This window comes from Lagenorhynchus albirostris, chromosome 20 (genome assembly GCF_949774975.1).
Source record: "Lagenorhynchus albirostris chromosome 20, mLagAlb1.1, whole genome shotgun sequence".
Classification (NCBI taxonomy): domain Eukaryota; kingdom Metazoa; phylum Chordata; class Mammalia; order Artiodactyla; family Delphinidae; genus Lagenorhynchus; species Lagenorhynchus albirostris.
In genome coordinates this window covers 14,432,149-14,453,838 of record NC_083114.1, presented here as the reverse complement: position 1 = coordinate 14,453,838, position 21,690 = coordinate 14,432,149, and the positions used below count along the sequence as shown (strand labels likewise).

Sequence of the window (21,690 nt, the reverse complement as noted above, 5' to 3'; positions counted from 1 at the left end):
CCAGCCCCTCTGACAGCACCCACTCCATCCTGCCCCCGTGGCGCCCGTGTTGTAGTGCTGAGACTGGCACATGTAAGGAGGTGGGCTTGAGGGAACGTAAGGGGCCTGTTAATTAAAAGTGCTGCAAAGTCCAGGTACAATGCTAAGAGCACTTAGATTAGCCCTTTTATTATAAAGCAACTCGCTGCATATTAAAAACAAATTCCTTTTTAAAAGCCTAAAAGAAATATACTCAGATATTCACATTGATTGCTTCAGCTAATGGATTATGGGGAAGATTTTTTAAATTAAATTATAAATTGTCCAAGTAATACAGATATAAACACTTGCTGTAAGATTCCGTGGATACGAGGTATATGGAATAAAAACTTGATCACTGCCCCAGTGCCACTCCCCCACCCCATGTGTGACTGCTGATATCAGTGTGGTGTCTATTACTTGTATAGTTTTTATGTTTAAAAAAAAGTTTAAAGAATGCATATTGCATGGGCCTGGGAGCACAGAAAGTTCTCATGGAAGAGGGTTGTTGACCACATCTGAGGGGCCTGAGAGTCAGGCGAGCATTGCAGCAGCAGACAGAGGCGTCTGGGACGCTGATGCTTGCACCACTGCCCTCCTGCCCACTGCATTACTGGGACAGTCCCAAGGAGACCAAGTCTCCTCTCACCCAGAAACCTCTTCCCCTGACAGGCAACTGTGCACAAGGGGATCCTTGTTAAAACTTCCTTGAGGATCCTAGAATTCAAACCCGGTTAAGAAATGTGTACAGGAAAATTCTTCATCCAGTGAGAAGGCAGGAATGTGGGCTAATCTACTCCCAGCCACCCTTCTTTCCCAGCTCCTGACCCCTGCCTCCCACTTTGCCCCAGCAGGCAAATTCATGTGGAGAAGGAGGCTTCTGGCTGGTAGCCTGGCACTGCCAGTAGCCATGAAGAAAGTAAAAGCAGTTTAGAGGCCCGTCCATCATTCCCAGGGGGGTCCCCCAACAGTCAGACCTGGTCAGCCTCAGGGCTCAGGGTCCCAGCCACCAGACCCTGGGAGCTTCCTTGTGTAGTCCCACCTGCCAGCATCTTCCCTCTTCCTGACTCTGTGGTTGCCATGGCGACGAGTCAGCCCCAGGCATTGCTCTTCTCCCTGGTTCCTGAGAGCAACAGAACCCAGTGAGGCCCGAGTAGCAAGAGATGCTCCTGGAGCACTTTCAGAATTTCCTCCCCTAGTGCTTAAGCCCTGTTTTTAAATTATAGGCAGGAAAAAAAAATGGAGAGAGAAAAACTGAATACCTACATGCCCCGCAATGGGAGAAAAGATAGGTAAATACATGAGTGATGGTTTATACCTATTATACAGCCACTAAAAAAGATGTTTACAAAGAGTCTTTAATAACAGGGAAATGCTTGGCTTAGCAAATCTACAGTAGGTTCGCAAGAAAATGCACCTCAAAGAAAGGGCTTGGTGGTGCATTAAATTTAGGAAATACCATGTCCCTACCCTCTCTCACAGATTCATGTTGCACGTCGATGTGTTCAAGGCTCTGAGGAGTGTCACAGTCAAGCAACTGTATTTAGCTTTATTTAACTCAGTGTTTTCCGGATCTATTTGACGACAGAGCCCTTATCTGTGGAGACCCCTTCTCGACCACAGGGCCGAGGCATGTTGCCCTCAGCCTCCCTGTCTCCCTGTTGGGTGGTCACTGTGTCTCTGGCACCTGGTGGGCTTCCCACACCTCCTCGGAGGCCCCCAGATCTCCTGGACATGGGAACTGTATTTCCTATCTCCTCTCCCTGCCCCTGATTCCCACCCATGGCCTGGCACTTGGGAGTTTGCAGTACGAGCTTTTGGATTGGACTGAATTACAGTCCATGTTTGCTTCCAGTTTAGATACTGATGATCTGACTTTTCGTTTGTTCTTCTTTAAATGGTGTTTATCGTGGGAAATGAACAGTCAGCCCCAGCACTGTCATTAATCTACCTACAATAAGGGATTAATCACCGATGGGCCAGGAGGCAGGTGCACTAACTGGCCTTCCTAATATTGCCATGTGATAAGCCCAGCACTTTCCCACCTGGACCTTGGCCCGTGCCAGCCGTTGGCCTGGCTCTGTCTCAATGCCCTCCCCACTTCCACACCTGGGCAGCTCCTTCGGGACTCGGTGTAAATGTCATTTCATTAGGGAGTGCTTCCCCGATTCCATCATCTGTGTTAGTTCCCTCCATCACGTACTTTCGTAGACACTTTCTACCACCCATCACAGATTGTGATTATGTATTCATTTGTTTAATCTCTCCAGACACTAGGCCATAAAATCCTTGAGCGTAGGCACCCAGTTGGGTTTTGTTCAGCATAGTATACCCAACACTCAGCACAGTGTCTGGCACATAGTAGGCCAACAAATACTTGTTCAGCGAATGAACTATAACTTGACATTACTTTACTTAAATTACTTAGCCAATACCTTGATATTTCACGTCTTAAATTAGCTCACCTTACTTTCCCATCTGTAAAATGGGTAGAAAAAAGGAAGGAAATTGAATTAGGTACAGATAAACCCTGAAATCTTAGGTGGCATAACATGTATAAGTCCAATGAGTAGCTTGGGATTGAGGAGGGGGGCTCTGTTCCATGTAGTCATCCAGGGACCCAGGGTGACAGCATCTCTGCTGTCTTCAATGAGCGGCTTCCAAGGCTTCCCTGGGAGTTGATATCAGCTGGCAGATGGGAGAGATGGAGGATTCTGGGGGAAGTTTTTAAGGGCCAGGCTTGGAAATGAAACACATCACATCCATTCACATTCACTTGGCCAAAACCTAGTCCCATGGCCACATCTAACAGCAAGGGAAGCTGGGAAATGTAGCTAGGTGCCCAAGATTCAAAGGAAAATGGGTTTAGTGAAAAGCTAGCCTGTTCTTGCCACAGAAACTGATATATTGAGTGGGTTTAGAGCAGGGTTAGCAAACTACGACCGATGGGCCAATTCCCGTGCACCCCATGTTTTTGTAAACAAAGGTTTATTGGAGCACAGCCATACTCCTTTGTGTATTGTCTATGGCTCCTTTGTGCCACAACAGCAGAGTTGAGGAGTTGCGACAGAGATCATGTGGCCTGCCAAGAGCTGACATGACCAACATGGAAACCAGCATTATTATTATCATGCTTACTGTTTGCAGTTCGTTTTTAGTAGCAATTGCTGAAGAGTACGAAATTGCTTTTTTCTTGCTTTGAAAGAGTATTTGCCATCTACTGTCAGACTTGACACTTTTCCTTATAGCCCAGGGTGGAGAAATCATAAATAGAACATTTGGAGAAATCCTTCTGAATCAGAGATAGGCAAACTTTTTCTGTAAGAGGCCGGATAGTAAATATTTTCAGCACATTGAAGGTTGACTCAGCAGCCATCTGCAGGGACTGAGGGTGACAGAATGGGGATGCCTCTAGACGACACCGAGGACCAGATTGTTGCCACCTGTGTCCTGGACACCCCGGCCTGCTGTCATCCCCAGGGAAAGGGGAAGGAACTCTGAAATGACTGGGCTTATGTTTTCTGCAACTAGGCAGAATGGAGACAAAAGAGAGATTAAACTGAATTATAAAGAAAAAAAGGAAACATTTCTTGCACACCTGAGTTTGGCCTGAGACTGTACACTGACATCACCCTTACTAAGTACGTGTTACGTGGAACCATCAAAACAGAACTCAGCGCAAAAGCCCAAGCATCAGGGAACGGGTAGATTCCAACACGTGCAGTACCCCCTGCCTCTCCCTGGGGGATTTGAAGCCCCCGACGCTGTGGTTTGGAAAAATTCGGTCAGAAGGAAAATCACTGGAGGGATTCTGAGTCATTCTTTCAATACTCTCCACTACCACCACCCCCGTCCCACACGGCCAGCCCCGCTCCCGGGCACCCACATCCGGGGGTCCCACACCCCTGTGCGCTGAGTGCCCCCCACCCCAAGCATGCTCACCTATCATCCAGTGCTCACCTCCTTCCCAGCTGGGGCCCTCAGCCTTTTCACCAAGACCTCGGCAGCAAAGCATCCCCCATTTATGACAATGGCCTCAACAGCAATAATGACTCGTGTTTACTAAGCAGGTGCTGCGGGTCGGACGGTGTTAGGCCTTCTCACACAGGACTCATCCTCCTAATCAGAGGGGCTAAAGGGCCCAGGCCGTGTGCCTCGAGTCCCCGGTGACCAGAGCATGGTGGGGATGGACGCTCTGCTCCCGGAGCTGTGGGCAGCTGGGTTCGCTGCAACCCCAAACCTTCGAGGTCTTTCTAAGCCTGCCCTGTTGGCAGGAGGAGAAACTGGAGAGTCAGCAGGGGCCTTCCTAGAAGCGCATTAGGCAGAGCAGAGCTCGAGGTGGGGAGGGGCCCAGATGCCTAGAGTTTGGATCCTCAGGCTTCCTGCTCTGATGAATTATTCACGTCCACGGCCAGGCAGCAGATCAATAATGCAGGAGGCAGAAACCCTGGCAGGGCCCAGCTTCTAGCTGACCAGCTCTGTCCCCCGGCTCCGGGGAGGGACCCTCGGCAGCCCTGTCGCAGTGGGGCGGTGTGGGCAGGCCAGTGGGGGAAGTCAGCTGTGCCCGGGCCTCTGCAATCCAGCTGTCCTCAGGGCTCCAGGCTGGGAGTGGGCTACAAACACAGCCAGGAAGGGGAGGCCGTTTACAATTTCCGTACTTCCTCTGCCTGCAGTGGGCCTGTTGGGCCATCAGTACAGGGGAACCATGTGTACCTGGGCCAACCCTGGGAATAGGAATTTCTGCCAGAGGACAGGGGTGCAAGAGGCATCACAGTTTCTCGAGGTCCCTTCTTCACGCTTCCTCCAGGGCCTAGGGGCTGGGGGATGGAGACCCAAGAGAACCAGGGTGTTAATTTTGACTGCGAGTAGAACTTTCCATCCAAGCAGCTTTAAAACACCTGCTTGCCTCCGCCAGCCCCATGCAGGTTCTAGCCGGTGCAGGGGGTGGGGGTGAGGGGTGACAGGCTGGGAGAGGGGAGAAGGTCCTGGCTTCCTAGGGGTTTGTGCTTTGGGGGCACACTCACCACCCACACATACCCATACCCACACAGGCCACCTTCTGCGCACTGCAGCCTCACAGGCAAATGTAACGGAGCAAAGGGCTAGTGTGCCCACAGCACAGAAAGCCAGACTCTGACAGCAGGAGTTTGCCGCAAAGTAAAGGTTTATTACAGAGCACCCAGCAAGGGAGTGGGAGACAGGCCTCAGACCCACTCCAACTCGGTCTTTGAGTTAGCAGTTTGTTTCTTTTAAAGGGAATAACAAACTGGCTGGGATTAATCATTGTCTTGCGACATTTCTTAATCATAGTTTTCATGAGTCAGGATGTCTCTGGATTCCCAGGCCAGGTGGTCTGTGGCTCGGGGGTCTGTTAGCTCATCTTGCCCTAGAGAAATGATCTGAATTTGCAGGTTAATGACGAGATCTATAACAGCAGTTCTAGTACATTGGTGTTGATATTCACAACAGCAGTCTGAGTCATCTGATTCTGGTTGATTAATGTTCAGTTCGTTCAGGGTTGGGGTCAGAGGGAACAGGAAAGGGAATAAAGTTTTGGAGGGAGAGATCAATCATAAACTCGTTAAGGGAATTCCGTTAAAGGGGAACTCAGTTTCACAAACACTCTGGGAAACAGGGTGAAGAATTTTTCTGCTATGAGACCCCCCCAACTTACTTGGGGTTTCTCTTAATGTCCTTCTCTTTGCTTCTCAGTATTGCCTAGATTTTCTCCATTTGTTTCAGTAGATCCTTGTCAGAAAGAAAGGAGAATGGGACTTCCCTGGCGGTCCAGTGGTTAGGACTCTGTGCTCTCACTGCTGAGGGCCTGGGTCCAGTCCCTGTTTGGGGAACTAAGATCCCACAAGCCGCGCGGAGTGGCCGAAAAAGAAAGGAAAACAATTATTATTTTTAGAGGGGAGATAAAAGACCCGCCCCCACAGAAGGTACGGCCTAAGGGGAGACTGCAGCAAGTTGGCCCACGAGACTCGGCTTCAGGCGTCTAGCCCAGAGCGTCCCCAACTTCCGTGCACGGGAACCACTGGTGATCTTGTGAAAGGGCAGAGATTCTGGATCGGGGTGTGGCCCGAGCTTCTGCATTTCTGACCGCTCCTGGCGACGCCCATTAATGCTGAGTAGTAAGTCTCGAGGGCCCAGCCCCATAGCTCCCAACTTCAAATGACCATTGGGATCACCTGGAAATCTTTAAAGGCTCTGGAAGCTTAGGCCACACCTCAGACCACTTAAGCCTGATTCACTAGGAGTGGCGGCCAGGCACCAGCGTGGCCCACGCTCCCAGGTGATTCCAGCGTGCCGCCGGGAGGGATTGAGAAGCCCGCTCTAGAGCCGCACAGCTCACTCCTTTACCTGGAGACTGAGGCCCAGAGAGAGGCCAGGGCTGCTCAAGTTGACACAGCCAAGGAGTGAAGGTTTGAGGCCTGGGCCAGAGACCTCTCCTGGGCACGCGGGGTGGTCTCCTGTCATGGGTCAGGGAGAGGCAGGTAGGGCTGGGGATGGAGGGGAGCAGAGTCTCAAGGGCCAGCCTGGGATGCCCAGCACCTCCCAGGTTCTGGGGTGCTCTCCTGGCTGTGCCTTGGGAAATTGTTATTGGCATTCCCCACGTGTATCCAGCCCTCACGGTTCACCAGGACACGCCACTGGGTCTCCGCCAGCCCTGTGGGTGTGCAGAGAGGATCACCGCACCGTTCACAGGTGGGGAGTCCAGGTAGAGAGAGGGCGCAGCCATCTGTGATTTCAGGCTTCTGCATTGTGGAAGCTGCAGCTTTTCCCTTGCTGAATCTCAGACACATGTACCCCTGCGCCCTTTGCCCCTACAGCCTTTGCTCTCCAGGCAGCAAAGCATGGTGGCAAGAAGCCAACTTTGGGGTCAGACCCAGGGATGTGGTCAGTTCACCAACATTTCTTCAGTACCTTCTGCATCAGGCATGGTGTGACCCGGGCCCAGTGTCTGAACCTCTCTGAACCTCGGTTTACTAATCGGAACCCCGGGATAACACTAGCGACCCCCTCGGATGGCCGTGTGGATTTACCAAGGTTTGTAAGACGCCAGCACAGCCTCCTGCCCTCTTCAATGCCTGAGGCCTTTGTTCAGAGGCAGAAGGAACGACCAAGGGAAGACCAGCATCGCTCACCAGAGAAACTGAGGCTGGGTGAGAACAGATGGCTTGCCCAGGGGAATGCTTCATGGTGGCCATGGAGCCCCTGGATGGCCAGGCTCCCCAGTGCCCCCCAAGTTGTTTGGAACCCTTTGAACCCAGCGGCACAAACAAGACCCTCGGTGGGCTTGGACGGTCAGCTTTATTTCTTTCCATGCCGAGAAATACAGAGAGAACTGGTGAGTGGGGGCCGGTGGTGGTCAGGGGGTGGTGCTTGCTGTTCCCTAGGGGACCTGGGGAGGGGCTGGGTCAGTGCCCCAAGCCAGGGGACCACTGTGTTCATGCAGCCAGTACTGGACCCACGAAGGCGCTAGGATGGCAGGGCCACTGTCCCTTCGTATTCAACGAGGTCTGGGGGTGTCAGGAGACCTGTGGGTGGGAGGCAGCAGGGTCCCTCCGTCCCAGCCTTACCTCTGAAGGGTTTCCCATCCTCTGGCCCTGGGCTCCTCTCTGCCGGAAGGGCCCGTCTCCCGAGGCCTCTGCCCCTCCCACACACCTTGGAGGCCTCTGAGCTACATCCTTAGTCTGACTAGAAGACTCTCAAGTCGTTCTCGCCTGAACGGAAGGATGCTCCTGCCGTGCCTGCGTTTGCAGTGATCTGCTGTGGCTTCTCTCCTTCTCCACCATCCTGGGTTTGGAGTAGGAGCCAGTGTGTGTATCTGTGGGAGTGCGTGCGTGGCAGGGCCTGTTTTTGTGGGTGAGACTGTAGATGGGGGGCAGGTCTAGGTGTGTGTGACGGTCCCAGGGCACACAGAGGCCGCGGTCCCACCTCTGCCATCATTTTCCCACAAGACCACGCCTAAACAGTCTGGTTCACTGCTCTCTTCTCCCTGGGTGCTGAAGCTGGGGACCCCTGGGACCTGCCGGAAGACAGCTGACTCATGACCCCTCCTTCCAGGGTGGGGGCCGGTGAATGTCAGATTCATAGACCTCATCCTGACTCCCCTGGCCTGACCTGACCTTGAAAGTGACACAGATACTCTGGGCTTATCCCCTTCCTCCCCCCCGACAAACACGGGCATTTCTATTTTGGCCTCAAAGGTCCCATAAAGCAAATCCAGCTGGTCCCTCCTTTAGGGTCGGGAGAGGTTGGAGTTTATTCCCTGGGTGGGTGACTGACACAGGAACGCCAGCCCTAGAGGGATCTGCCCATGCCCCTGGGCCCTGAACCCTCCCCTCGTTCATACAGGCCCTCCTAGAAGGCTTGGGGCTGCACCCAGGACCCAGAGCCCCTCCCGGCAGACAGAGCCTCTGTGCTGACATGCTCCCTCCTCAGGAGCCTCTGAGGAGGGTGGGAGAGACGGGCAGGGACCCTGAAAGGAGGCATGAGGGTCCTGAACAGGCACAGAGGAAACATTCTTGGCCAACTTGGGGCCCTGAGAACCTGCCCTCCCAACCTCCTGGAACCCTAGCTGCTAGGCAGGGCCTCACAGGGTGGGAAGGCCTGTAGCATCCTTCTCCAAGGGTTTGGGGGCTGAAGCCAACAGGGGAAGTGGGAGCAAGAAAGACCCGGGAGAAATCTGAGGGGCCCTGCTTAACTCCTTCCAGGTGTCCCATTAAGTCCTGAGACAAAGGCCATGGAGTCCGGGCCCCTGATTCTGGGCATGTGGATGTGTTCCTAAGCCTGGGTCCCCAAAGATGGGACCCTTCAGCCAAGCTCTTCCCTCTTTCTTGAAACTCTCTAGACCCCATGAACAACAAACCTTCATAAAAACTCTGGCCCACGCCCCTGCAGAAGGCACAAACACCCCTAATGGCCTGGGAGCCCATGGGAATTTCCCCCAGGGGTGGTCCCAAAGCCTGCTCCAGGGAAAGCCTTCACTGTTTGTGGTTGGCCAGGGGCACAGGGTGAGGCACAGAGCATCAGATGCAGCTGGGCTGGGAGCTGGGAGCCCAGGCCCCACCTGAGCCCCTCTGCATGGGGACCCTGAGCCCCTCTGCATGAAACTCTGAGTTTGTGCCCCAGACAGCCAGGGAGGGCCTGTCAGGATGAGAGCTCAGGCCTGGGTTCCTTTTCACTGGCTGTCCTGGAGGCAAGGTCAGGCCCCGGGAGTTCTTGGTTGGTGCCCAGGCTACAGCCCAGGTAGGGACTAGAGGCAGACTGCGTCAGCCTGGCAGATGCTCTGACACCAGACTTCTCAGCCGAGATGCTCGTGAGGCTGAAATGTCTGGGAAGAGGTCTGTGGGTCATGCTGTCCCCGTTTCTGTCTCCACCAACATTCCGCTCGGTGCCTGCACCCTGCGATGGATGTAGGATTGAAGTATGGCTGTTGCCTCTTTCCAGAGCAGCTGCACATCCTGTGTGTCCGAGGGGTTTCAGGGCATGTGCTGAGCAGAAGCTTGGCCTCTGAGCTCAGGGTACTGGCTGGGATCGCAGCAGGCACGTGGCACAAGGCATGCACACAGTCTTTTTTATCCTGCCTCAAGAAAAATACAAAAGATAATAAAGGCCCGCGTCTTTTCTCCCGGTCGTCAGACACGCAGGGACTGTGCTACCTCTCTCCCCGCTGTAGTCTTGCTTGTGGGGCTGGTTTCTTCTCACTCTGGCTGTATGTGCTGCTTGGCAGGTCCCAGGAAGTCGTGGGGATGAGAAACCAGCCAGAACCCTGGGGTTAAAATGCCGGGATGTGCATCTGAGATTAAACCACAGTATTCACTGGTTTCACAGTCAATTTCATCTCCTCCCTTCCTTTCTTCCTCTTGCTTTCCCATTTGATGTGGGCTGGCAATGGGGTGACTTGGGGGTTTCCCTACAAGTTTGTACTTTTGGAGCTGGGGGACAGGTGGGCACTTGGCAGTCACCATCCTGTCCTCCGAGGTACATGGGGCATGTGGGTGTGGAGCTTTCCAGTGGGTGGGGGCCTGCTTCTGCTAGCACAGCCCCCTAGTTAGGTTTATTTCTTCTGAACTGTAAAGAAAAGAACAGGTATGGCAGAACAGAGCTCAGAACATAGGGTCTTCCGGTCCCTTTTTTGAGGATTTGAGTCTTTGTTTCCTAGCGGGAAACGGTACCGGGGTGAGTTGGCTGGGGGCTCCCAGTGGAAGTGAGCTCCTGCCAAGGACAGGACCGGGGCCTCGGTGGTTGGTTCGGAGGTAGGCGCGTGGACCCCTGAGGCTAGAACCATCGCTGCTTGAATATTTTAGTGAAAACTAAAGTCCCCTTTGCCAATTTGAGTCCAGTGGTTGTCACTTGCCATTGAAAGAGTCATGGCTAAGGCGACAAGCAGCAGCAGAACAAAGAGACTGAGACGTCGGAAGGTGATACTGAGGTTCATACCCTGGGCTAGTGGGTTCCTGCTTCTCAGGCACCTGCACACCTGTCCAACTCAGAGATTATGGAACATGCTTCCGCTCAGACAGATGAAATGGAGGACCTGCCTTTTGAACCCAGGCAGACTGATTACAGACCTGAACTCTTCCCTCTCCTACGAGGCCAAGGTTCCCCATGACCCCATGGCTGAATCCCAGGCTTTCTACCCCAAGTTGAAAACTCTGTATTCCAGATCAGTGCCTCCCAAACTCTAACGATTGGGCTGGGAATCTTATTAAAATGCAGATTCTGATTCAGTGGGTCTGGGTGGAGCCTGAGATTCTGTATTTCCAACCCTTTCCTGGTGTCAGCAGCCACGGCTGCTGGCCCATGGAGCACACATTGAGGGGCAAGGTCTTTAGGGGAACAGCTTACGTTGATCACCAAAGGGGCAGAGATGCTTGGAGGCTCCCAATGTGAGTGTGTGACGAGAGGGAAATGGACAACACTGACCTGCATAGCCCAGAAATTCTCAAAGCTGCCTGGGCTCTGTGAGCAGCTGAGTGTCACCTTTGAAAATGGTCGTCCTGCTTGGATAACTTCCCTGGGCCACCTTTGGGCACTCACAGAAGTGTTGCTTCCTGACTTCCAGCACGTGCATGGTTGACTTCCAGTAGGTCCTGGTTGTCTCATCAGGGATGCTGTCTGGCAGGCCCCCAGTTTACAAAGCAGAGTCACATGCATCATCTCAGGTGATGCTCACAAAAGCCTCTGTGCTGGAGGCTTCTTCCTACCGCTTTCGACGTGAAAACCCCGAGACTCAACCCAGGCAGACCCTGGTGCGGGACCCAGGACCATCAGAGCTGAGACTAGAGCTCGTGGCCTCTGACTCCTGGGCACGTGCTCTTCCCACGCCCTTTCCTAGTGATCTATTCTCCAGGCATTAGAAAGTCAGAAAGCCAACCCCACTCAGGCAGTCCCTGCAGGGGACTGGGTTGCTTTCCTTGAGTGAGAGGAAAAGGCTGTGGCCCACACGTGCTCTTACCCTTCTCCCCACCAGCACCCCTGTCCCAGGGCGCTGGGCCACAGCCTTCCACAGTCCTCACTGAGTAAGCTGGAGTGCGGCTGGGCCTCACCTGCAAAGTTGACAGCCACGGCCACGATGATGATGACGACCCCCAGGATGATGAAGGTGACGCTGAGCATGCCGGCCAGGCGGCCCAGCCTCCGGGCCCCGTCCAGGTCTCCCTGTTGCATGCTACTTCGAGACTGCAGAGAGAAGGTGGCAGAGACCTCAGGAAGGCTGTCCTTGGCAGCCTTGGAGGGGGCCCCTTACTGAGCCCCTGGAACACACCCGGTCCCCACTGCGGCCCACACTCCAGCAGCCTCCATAGGGGAGCGGCAGGGGGCTCCTTCAGGACTCCAGTGGCCAGACCTCTTGAGGAGACCCGTAGCTAAGCCTGCCCCTCGCTGGCAGGGGACAGCTGGAAGCATGACCAAGCAATGCAGGGTGTTATCTCAGGACAGTGACGGGCAGGGTGGTATAGTGGAGACCGAGGGCCTGGGAGGGTGGACCAGGTCCAGGCCATGCTGAGCTGGCAGGAGAGATAAGCCAGGCCCCCGCGGACCCCAGCCCAAGGCTCATTCCTACAGCTGCACTAAGGCAGCCCCTGTGGCTTTTTCTATGGCCTCACATACCTGCCTCTTTTGCTCTGTGAGCCCCCTCTTGCCATAAAAGGAAAGAAATCACTGGCCCTCCCTCTCCCTATATCCCACCCAGGAACCACATCCTTGTTCAACCAAGTCCACTTCCCAGATCACACCAGAAAGGCGAGGCATTTGGGGTTTGAACCAGGAAGGCTGGGGCTGGGGCGGAGCCATGTATGGCTTCACAGGGGCCCCTATCTGATATTTCACTCCTTCTCAGTGAGCTCGGCTTCTCTTGGCCCTATTGAATTGGGTGAAATCAGGTGGGTTAGGATGGGGATGGACAGAGGACATAGGGACAGATAGGATCATGAGGGGTCTGGGGGGAAGCAGTAGGAGGTGTGTCCCAAGCTTCTCCATGGAGGCCCCCTCACCACTGCCCAGGCTGGCCTGGGACCTCCAGATTCCTCCAGCTCTAGAATTTGGACTTCTATTGATAGAACAGGCACAGGCAGGAGTCTACTAAAGGTGTGACGACTTACAAGACCTCAGGCCATTTATTTGGTTATTTATGTTCTGATTATTGGAGGCTCCTGAGTTCAGCATGGAACCATCAAGTACCTTGACGATGATGGTGACGATGATGACAAAGATGTATTGAGCCCTTACTTTGTGCCGGGCAGCTTACTGACGACTATGCCTAAATGGTCTCATTTAGCCTCAGAATCATTCTATGAGGTTGGCAGTGTTGCCCATTTTTAAAGACGCTGAAGTTCACAGAAGTGACACCTCCCCCTCTGTTCTCTTCATTGGGGCAGTCCCCATTCCCTGGGTCCTGTCTTCATCTCTCAGAATTCTGATTCCCCACCTCCACCCCGTGGTTCCCTGTGCCAAGCTCCTTCCAGGCCAGTACCAGCTGCCTGCCCCAGTGTGACCTCACTTTGCCCCAAACCACAGCTTCCTACTTCCCAGATCTGCTCCTTGCCTTGCACTCCGCCTTCCACGTGCTCAAGCCCCAATTATTGGCAACAGCCTGGAGTGTCCTCCCACTGGGTCATAACTCCCCTCCCATCCTACTCTACTAATTAGTTTCCTCTCCTAGTCAATTCCATTGCAACTCTCCTCTCTAGCTTCGCTGCACTTGCCCTAGTTCCAGGGGCCACTTCTCACTCAAGCCATGACAAGAGCCTCCTGAAGGTCCCCCTGGCTCCAAGCTCTTTTCCTCTCCATTCTACTCCCCACACCACCATTTCACCCTATAGATATTCATGCCAGGCATGGTGCTAAGACCCTGGGGTGCAGCGGTGTACAAGAGAGCCCCGGTTCTTATGCTCATGGAGCTTACAGCCTTGGGGGGAGGCTGGCCTCCATTGTGACCACACAAATAAAAGCAAAATTGCAAGTGTGGGTAGCGTTCCGAAGGAGAGGTACCTGGTACTATGAGAGTTTATAAAAGGGGAGAGTCAGGGAACACATCCTGAAGGGAGGACATCTGGACTGAGATATGAGAGATGAGTAAGAATTAAATAGCTTTTTTTTCAAATGGAAGAAGTGTCCTGCGCAGAGAGAACAGCATGTGCAAAGGCCCAGAGGGAGTCCCTACGTGGCAAATACGTAGATGTTCAATAAATCGTTATTGACTGAAGGAAGCAGGTGGGAACTTGACAAAGGCCAGTGCAGCCGGGGCTGAGACTGAGGAAGAGGAGGCTGCAGAGGCGGGCAGGGCCAGGCCAGGTAGGGCTCTGCCCATACAGCAAGGAGGTCGGTCCTTATCCCAGAACAGTGAGAGCCAGTGAAGATGGAAGAATGGGGGCAGAGGATGGTATGATTGGATGCAGGTTTCCCAAAGACCCCCCCTGACTGTAGTGGGGGATCACAGGAGAGCCAGGAGCTCAGGCAAAAGCTCAGAGAGATGATGATGGCTGAGGCAATCACTCTTGTCCAGCATCCTCCACGGCCCCCCACTGTCTGCAGAACAGAGTCCAAACTCAGGTTTGCTTTGCATTTCCTGGTTTTACCCTCTGCCATTCTCTTCCACAACCTCTGGGTCTAGCCGATCTGAACTGCTCAGGGTATGAGCACTGACTTCCACTTGCCTTTGCTCGTGCTATTTCTCCCGCCCACATTCCTGCTCCCCCATAACACCTCAAGTCCAAATCCTCTCTATTCTTCAACAGCTGGCTCCAATGCCACCTCCTCTGTGAAGCCCACTGAGATTCCTCCACCCCCACTGGAATGGTCATAATCCCTAGCATTATTTGAACATTTACCTTGTGCCAGGAACTATGCAAGCTCAAGTCTAGACCTCAGCCTCTCTCTGCTGCCCAGGGACATTGGGGCACCAGTCACTCCTTGGTCTTTTCACACTCTCCTTTTTTTTTTTTTTTTTTCACCCTCTCCTTCTTGACTAGATCTTTTTCTCTCCTGTCTTGAAGAAATCCTCTATTTGTCTCACCCAGTTGTAGGCTCCCCAGTGCCTACAGGACAAAATCCAGATTCCGTTTTGTGACAGTTGGGGCCCTTCTTGATCTGGCCTTTCTCCATTTCTCCAGTTGCTTCTCTCACCATGCCTGCCTGGTGTTCTATATTCCAGCCGCATCTCCTCATCTGTAAAATGGCCTAATAACAATCCCTGCCTCATAGGAGTGGTAGAGGATAAAATGCTCTAATGGACGGCAAGCTCAGGTCACCAAACTCAGGACATCAACACCGAGGCAACATTGGGAGGAAGAGGGAGCAACATACAGAAAGACTTCTGGGATTTCCAGGAATTTCAGCTTCAGAAATCCTGGGGTTACCTTGAATCATTATCCAGGACCCATTCTCAGCTGTAAATATAGCATCAGGGGGAGGAGCAGAGGGTTTAAGATGAGTCCTGCCCCCCATTTTCCAGAAAATGTCTGTGCAGTAATGATTCAGGGCCATGGAGAGAGGCACACAGGTAGTTTGTTGGGTATGAGAGGTGAGGAAGAAAGGTGAGAGGGAGAGAGAATTTTTTTCAGTTATACTGAGCCCAGTCTCACTTATTTATCCGCAGAGCCATCAATCCATGCATCCTTGGATTGATGGAAGGTCATGCGTGTTCCTTCAAGCCTGAGGGACGCCACTGAAGGAGACACAGTGGGAATGGCTGCATGGGACAGGGCAGACCTGATTGTGGCTTCTTTGTTGTGTCAGACACTTTATACACTCTCTGCAATGTAAACCTCACAACTATTCTGTAAATTTTAGTTTTCCAATCTGTAGAAAGGAGGGATAGTAACTGCCTCTAAGAATAGAGCCCTAATTTTACGTGAGAAGTTGTCCACTGCTAGCTGGCACTCCTTTCTGAAGTACCCCCCTCCCCAAGTAGTTACCAAATGAAAGATCCATCCCTTGTTTCCAGGGATGGAGGAAAACCCTTCATTTCTTTTTATGAGTAAATTACCAGCTGCTCTGCATCTCCGTTAGTGACATCAACTTCCTCTTACACCAAATGGCTCAAGTTGAAGGCAACTAATAATAATTGCAGTAATGGTTGTAATGACTGAATTAATAGATCATTTGTGATTGCAATGACTGTGGGAATGGTGAGTGAGAAAATGAATTCAGGTTAATAGATCAGTGAGGAAAGATATTGAAAAAAGTTTGAGTGTGGGGAAAGGACAAGGCGGGGTTGGGGAGAGGATAGGGTGAGAAGGATGCTGATGACAGCTGCTAGAGGCTGAAACCAGCCAGAGGAGGGTGGCAACAGAGCTTCTCAGGAACGAGCGTTCTCCACCCATGAGGCTCAGGCCAAGGCCTAGCAGGTCTCAGGAGAACTGACAAGATCAGCCAGGGCTGATCAGTTATTGGCCCTTCCACAGAGATCAAGCATCTCCCAGTAGGTCAAGGCAAAAGGATGTGCTTCTCCATGTGCTTCCCAGCACTGTCTCTGCATAGACACAATTGTTTCTGAAATGCCCTGACTACAGTTTAACCCCCCTGTTGCTGGAGAGAGGGGAGGGGTGGTGGAGGATCCTGGGGAAGGAGTCAGGGCAGCTGCAGTGGTGGATGGGACGGATTGGCAAGACTTCGGGGCTTGAGACCGCAGCTGTTTACCAGCTTATTCAGGAGTATGTCAAGAGGCTTCCCTGGTGGTCTGGTGGTTAGGACTCTGTGCTCTCACTGCAAGGGCCCAGGTTCGATCCCTGATTGGGGAACTAAGATCCCACAAGCCACGAGGTATGGCCAAAAAAAAGAGAAAAAAAGACGTCAATATCTTAAGCCATATGCCTACATACCAGCTGACCGTCAGCCCTGGTCAGGGCTTAGCACTCTTGTTGAGTGAATGGATAAATCATAAATGAATGAGAATGAGCCTGCAACACATCAGTTAAATAATTAAGTTGTTGAAAATGCCTGAGTAAGGAAGCGTTGAAGCCGCTCTGGATCTCTGCGTCGCTCCCACATGCTGTAGGAACAACCTACAGAGAAGGGACTGCTCAGAGGCCGCAACCAAAACCGCAGACAGGGCCGCCTACCGTTCCCAAGGCTGTAATGAGGGGTGGGACTCCATTATATCCAGATTGCTAAAAGCCAGAAATGCCTGTTCACTGGGGGTTTGTCCTGTCCGCTGACGTTGCAGTTTCATTTAGTATTAATAATAATAGCAACCACTTCCATTTATTAAGCATTTACTATGTTCCAGGCTTTGGCACACACGTTAGTTCATTTAATCCTCCCAACAGCCCTATGAGGTAGGTGGTTTTATTATACATTTTATAGCTGAGGAGACTGGAGCTAAGGAAGGAGGTTGAATGATTTGGACATGGTCATGTGACTTAAAGGGGCTAGAGATGGGATACACACCCAAGTCTATCTGATGCTTCTTTTATCAACAACTGAAGGCCCACTGCCTGGGGCCCAGCATCCCTCACTGACAGGAGATCTTGCTGGATCGGGGAGCATGGCCATTTCTCATCCTGACCCAGGGGTAAAATGGATGAAGCCAACCTTGCCCTGGCCACCCCAGGAAGCTCACAGGAAGCTGCGGTGCTGAGCAGGCCTGGGCCTGGACATCTGTGATCACAGCTCCTGAGGTAGAGCCCCTGATCCCAGCCCTGGTCCCAGCAGGCCCCTGTCAGAGCTACAGTGGGAAGGACACTGCTGGTCCATTAGTCTTCCACTGATGGAGTGAGTGGGTGGTGGAGAGGAGGCTACTGGGAGGTGGGGGAGAAAAAGAGGGAAGGAAGTAGAATTATTCCCTCCCTGCATAAATGCCTAAAAGGTTTGCCTTTCCTGGGAGGGACACACCATCCTTGTCCCAGAGGTAGATACAGGGTAGGGCCATGAAGAGAACACTGGATTCAGTATCCAGGTGATGTGCCTCTTGCCAATTGTGTGACCATGGGCAAGGCACTGTTTTACATGCCTCAGTTGCCTCATCTGATAAATGGGAACAATTAGCTAGACTCTGTCAGCCTCATACTAGGGCATGCATTGCAGACAGCTCTAGCCAGGCTGTCAGGGCTGTGGGTCTCCTTCTCCCCTGGGGTCAAGGGCTTGATCCTTCACTTGGTAACCAGTGGGAAGACTTCAGATGAGGAGCTCTGAAGTCTGTTGCCAGGACCTGGAGACACCAGCATGGAGACTTAACCCTTTCCATACTCTCTGTCTCTCCTTCACCCCTGTTACTGTTTGAGTGGCACTAAGTATTTCAGCTCTAGATAAATAACTGACCCCTCCCTCCCCAGGGCATGGAAGTGTCCTATGAACTAGAAAAGTGAATATCACAAAAAAGTGACTCACACAAATGTTTTGGATTCCCAGTGTATATAAAAGTTACGTTTATACCTCTCTGTAGTCTAGTAAGTGTGCAATAACATTGTATCTAAAAAAGCAATGTACATACCTTAATTTTTAAATACTTTATTGCTAAAAAATACTAATCATCATTGCTCAGCAAGTTGTGATCTCTTTGCATTAGTAACATCAAAGATCACTGATCACAGGTCACCATGACAAATATAATAATAATGAAAACGTTTGACATATTTCGAGAATTAACAAAATGTGACCCAGAGACACAAAGTGAGCAAATGCTGTTGGAAAAAAAAGAGGCGGCAATAGACTTGCTCGATGCAGGGTTGCCACAAACCTTCAATTTGCAAAAAATGCAATAGCGGCAAAGCACAATAAAACAAGGTATGTCTGCTTATAAAATGTCCAGAAGAGGCAAAACCATGGAGACAGAAAGAAGATGGGTGATTGCTCAGGTTTGAGAGGGATGGGGAAGAAAAAGGCCCTGGGTTTCTTTTGGAGGTGAGGAAAATGTTCTAAAGTTGACTGTGGTTATAGTTGCGCTTGTCTGTGAATATACTAAAAATCATTGAATTGTACGCTTTAGATGGGTGAATTGTATGATATGTGAATTATATTTCAAAGCTCTAAGAAAAACAACAAACAGGACTTCCCTGGTGGTCCAGTGGTTAAGACTCCATGCTTCCAATGCAGGGGGCACAAGTTCGATCCCTGGTCAGGGAACTAAGATCCCATATGTTGTGTGGCGCGGCCAAAAAAAAAAAAAACAACAACAACAACAACAAACGTGATGGCTTCCCATCCCCGCCAGGGAGACACTCACCTAATTACTACCATCACGTAATAGCTCTTACTATGTGCTGGGTGCCTTAGCACTTTGTATGGCTCATCTCATTTCACCCTCACGCAACTCTGTAATTTAGGTATTATGCTGACACCCATTTTGCAGATGGGAATACTGAGGACAAAAGATGTTTGAGTGACTTGCCCGAGGCCACGGAATACCCTGTGGTTTTGTCTAGCGTGGGTGCTTCTTGCAATGTGTTGTAAGGGTCTGTTTACAAGTTTCTCCCCACTGGACAGGAGGCTCGTGGGGATTGGTGCTGGCATCTGGTTTAGCACTGTATTCCCTGCCCCAGGCCCGGTTACCATCAGACCTGACTCAAGAACCTGAGAAGGATGTAGAAATGCACTGGGGGTGGGTTCGGTGGTCTCACAGCCTTGGGCCCAGGTTTCCCTTGACAAAGGCAGCTCCTACCCAGCTCACACCCTGCCACCCCCAGCAGGAGATGGATTCTAGCGAACGTTTTCTCCTGGGTCCTTGTGTGGATTCCCTCTGCAAAGCCTGTCTCTCCTCCTGGGGCTTCTCCCTGTAACCAAGAGGTTGGCCCTGCCCACAGCCACCGGGTGCACCCCTGTGGCCCGGCTCTGCCCCCAGCTGCCTCCAAGAGCAACAGGCAGCACAGGAAGTTCCTCAAAGGCCTGGCCCAGCCCTGGCTCTTCTGCCCACACCAAGTCCCTACCGGTGTCCCCTAAAGCCCTGGCAGGTGGTGCTGGATTTGGTGGGGTTTGGGGAAGGCCCCCCTGGCTGGAGACTGGGCCTCGGTGAAGTGGATAGAGACGTATGAGGAAATAGGGGGTTTCTCAGAGGAGAGTGGGCAGCAGGAATGACCACAGCTCCTGGGGGCTCGATGATGATGACTCAGCAGGGGAGTCACTCCAGAGGGGAAGCAGACAGTGTCTCCCCTCTCAGTGTACTGTCCCCTGCTGCTAACCTCATTCTGAAAGTCATTCCCTGCCAGCCTCTCTCTGTGTGTCTCTCTCACAATCTCCTGGACCACAGAAGTCACTTGCCAACATGGACCAACATTTTCTGTGGCTCCTCTGTAAGTAGCTCTATCCAGATGACTTGGATTGGAGCTGATCTAAGGTAATTTACTCAAAACCCTAGAGCATGAGTGTGTGGGAAGCAAGGACTAGCCCCCATGCCCCTCCCTGGCCAGGCCAGCCATGCCCTCTGACACACGTGTGTTCCCACCCTTGGCCCAGGCCCCCCCACCCTGAAGACATGCTGAAATCGGTGCAAAGGCGAGGCCCAGAGGGCCCCAGCGAGAAGTTACCCCCAGAGGAGCAGCCCTGGGGCAGCCGGGCCCCGGAGCCCTTAGTCCATGGCAGGGAAGCCACTGCCTGCTCTTGGAAACCAGAGCTACCAGAGGCTGACAGAACTCTGGGGGGGGGTGCCTGGATCCCCTCCTGAGAACATGGGGCCCTGGGACCCCATGCCAGGTGCAACCTCTGCTGATTCACAGCCCCACTCAGGAATGACTCCTTGGGACAACGCCCCCAACCCCTGCAAAGGCAAGACCCCCAACTTGGCTGTATTTCTGTGCAGAGTTTAGCTCCAGGTGGCTCTCTGGAATCCCCTTCCCAGCAGGGATGTGTGCAAAGTCAAGCTGTGATGTCCAGGAGCAGAGATGAAGGAGGACAGCAAACAGAAGCTCTCCAGGCCCCTGGACCCCTCTCCAAGGGGGAGTCATAGACCAGCTGAGAAGGGGAATCTTCCCCCAAGCCCCCGGCACCCAGCTCTTTTCTCTACCTCCCAGGCAGGGAGACTGGTGCCTGCAGGGAAGCGTGGCTGCTGACCCCAGGCCCAGCCCCTGCCCTGGAACAAAGAGTAGCACTTACCATAATGGAAAAGATGAGGGGGATGAGGTTGAGGGGCCAGATGGGGCAGAAGCAGGAGGTGATGGCAAGGACGAGGTAATCTTTGGGAACTTCTCTGTCCCGGGTGTAGGAGGTGGTGGCAATGGAGGATGCCCGCCTCGAGCTGGCCCGGGAGGATGCCTGGGGGATCGAGGCCTCCCGGTGCCCCTCGGATACCACCTTGAAGGGCAGGCTGTGGCAGCCCTGCTCCAGGTCCAGAGCCCCCGAGGGGGACTTGGACAGCTTCAGGGGCTTGTCATCCTGGCCCCCGACCTTGGTGAGGAGTTTCTCCATCTCCGGCAGGTCCAGGGGTGAGACGGTGCCTGGCTCCTGCGCCGGGGAAAACTGAGGCTGCCCGGGGTGGGCCATGCTGGCCTGGGCCTTGGGCTGCTCCAGCTCCAGGCCGGGACGAGGGGCTCCAGAGGGACCTCAGCGCACCATTCCTCAGCCCAGACTCAGGGCCTACAGGTCAGGGGCAGACGTGTCACCCAGGAGAGCAAGGGCCAGCTGGGGGCTGGGAGGGTCAGCCTCTCCAGGCCAGCTGAGTTCAGAGTCTCAGGCCGGCCTACTGCCCCATGGAGCTCCGGGAAGCTGGAGCCTTCAGCTCCATTCAAGTTTGAGGCCAACTTTGCCGATGCTGCTGACAGCACAGATGGGCGGGGAAGCAACAGAAAGCAGCTCGAAGAGCAGAGAGAAGACTGCTGTTCTCCGGAGTGAGGCTTAGACTAAGTCAGGGAGGGTGTGTGTGTGTGTGTGTGTACATCACCCAGCCTCCCTCCCTCCCTGCCCTCCTCAGAGATGCTTTTCAATTCCTCTCTCCCCAGAGAACCGCCCAGCAGCATTCTGCCTCTGTCCCAGCCCAGCCCAGCTCAGCTCAGCCCTGCCCAGCCCAGCCCAGCCCAGGGGGACTTGGGCCAGCCTCTGGCTTCCACTACTGACCCAGGACCTGCTCTTCAGGGTGGGGGCTCTGGATGGGGAAGAAAGACAGAGTGGGTCCAAATGGGCGTGTCTTCAACTGTCACGGGAGACTGAGCCCTCTGCTGCTCCTCTACTGGGGCAGGCTTCCGCTTCTCCTATCTGTTGGGAAACGCTGGCCCCTGGACCTACTGCATCCCACCT

General features: G+C 53.0%; 1 protein-coding gene across 6 annotated transcripts; it reads right to left on the bottom strand.

The window, feature by feature from the left end:
• Positions 1 to 1,063: 1,063 nt before the first annotated feature.
• Positions 1,064 to 21,324, bottom strand: TRARG1 (trafficking regulator of GLUT4 (SLC2A4) 1). 6 transcript variants are annotated; one of them, XM_060134616.1, is made up of 4 exons: positions 20,554 to 21,324; positions 11,577 to 11,709; positions 10,954 to 11,145; positions 7,314 to 10,098 (listed from the first exon to the last, which is right to left on the bottom strand). In XM_060134616.1, the coding sequence occupies exons 1-3, from the start codon at positions 20,938 to 20,940 to the stop codon at positions 10,973 to 10,975; spliced, it is 693 nt and encodes a 230-aa protein (XP_059990599.1). In that variant the 5' UTR covers positions 20,941 to 21,324; the 3' UTR covers positions 7,314 to 10,098; positions 10,954 to 10,972. The 6 variants fall into 6 exon arrangements, with proteins under 6 accessions (XP_059990603.1, XP_059990599.1, XP_059990600.1 ...); XM_060134617.1 differs by having other exon boundaries at positions 7,314 to 9,607; XM_060134620.1 differs by lacking the exons at positions 7,314 to 10,098; positions 10,954 to 11,145 and adding an exon at positions 1,064 to 1,141.
• Positions 21,325 to 21,690: the final 366 nt, after the last annotated feature.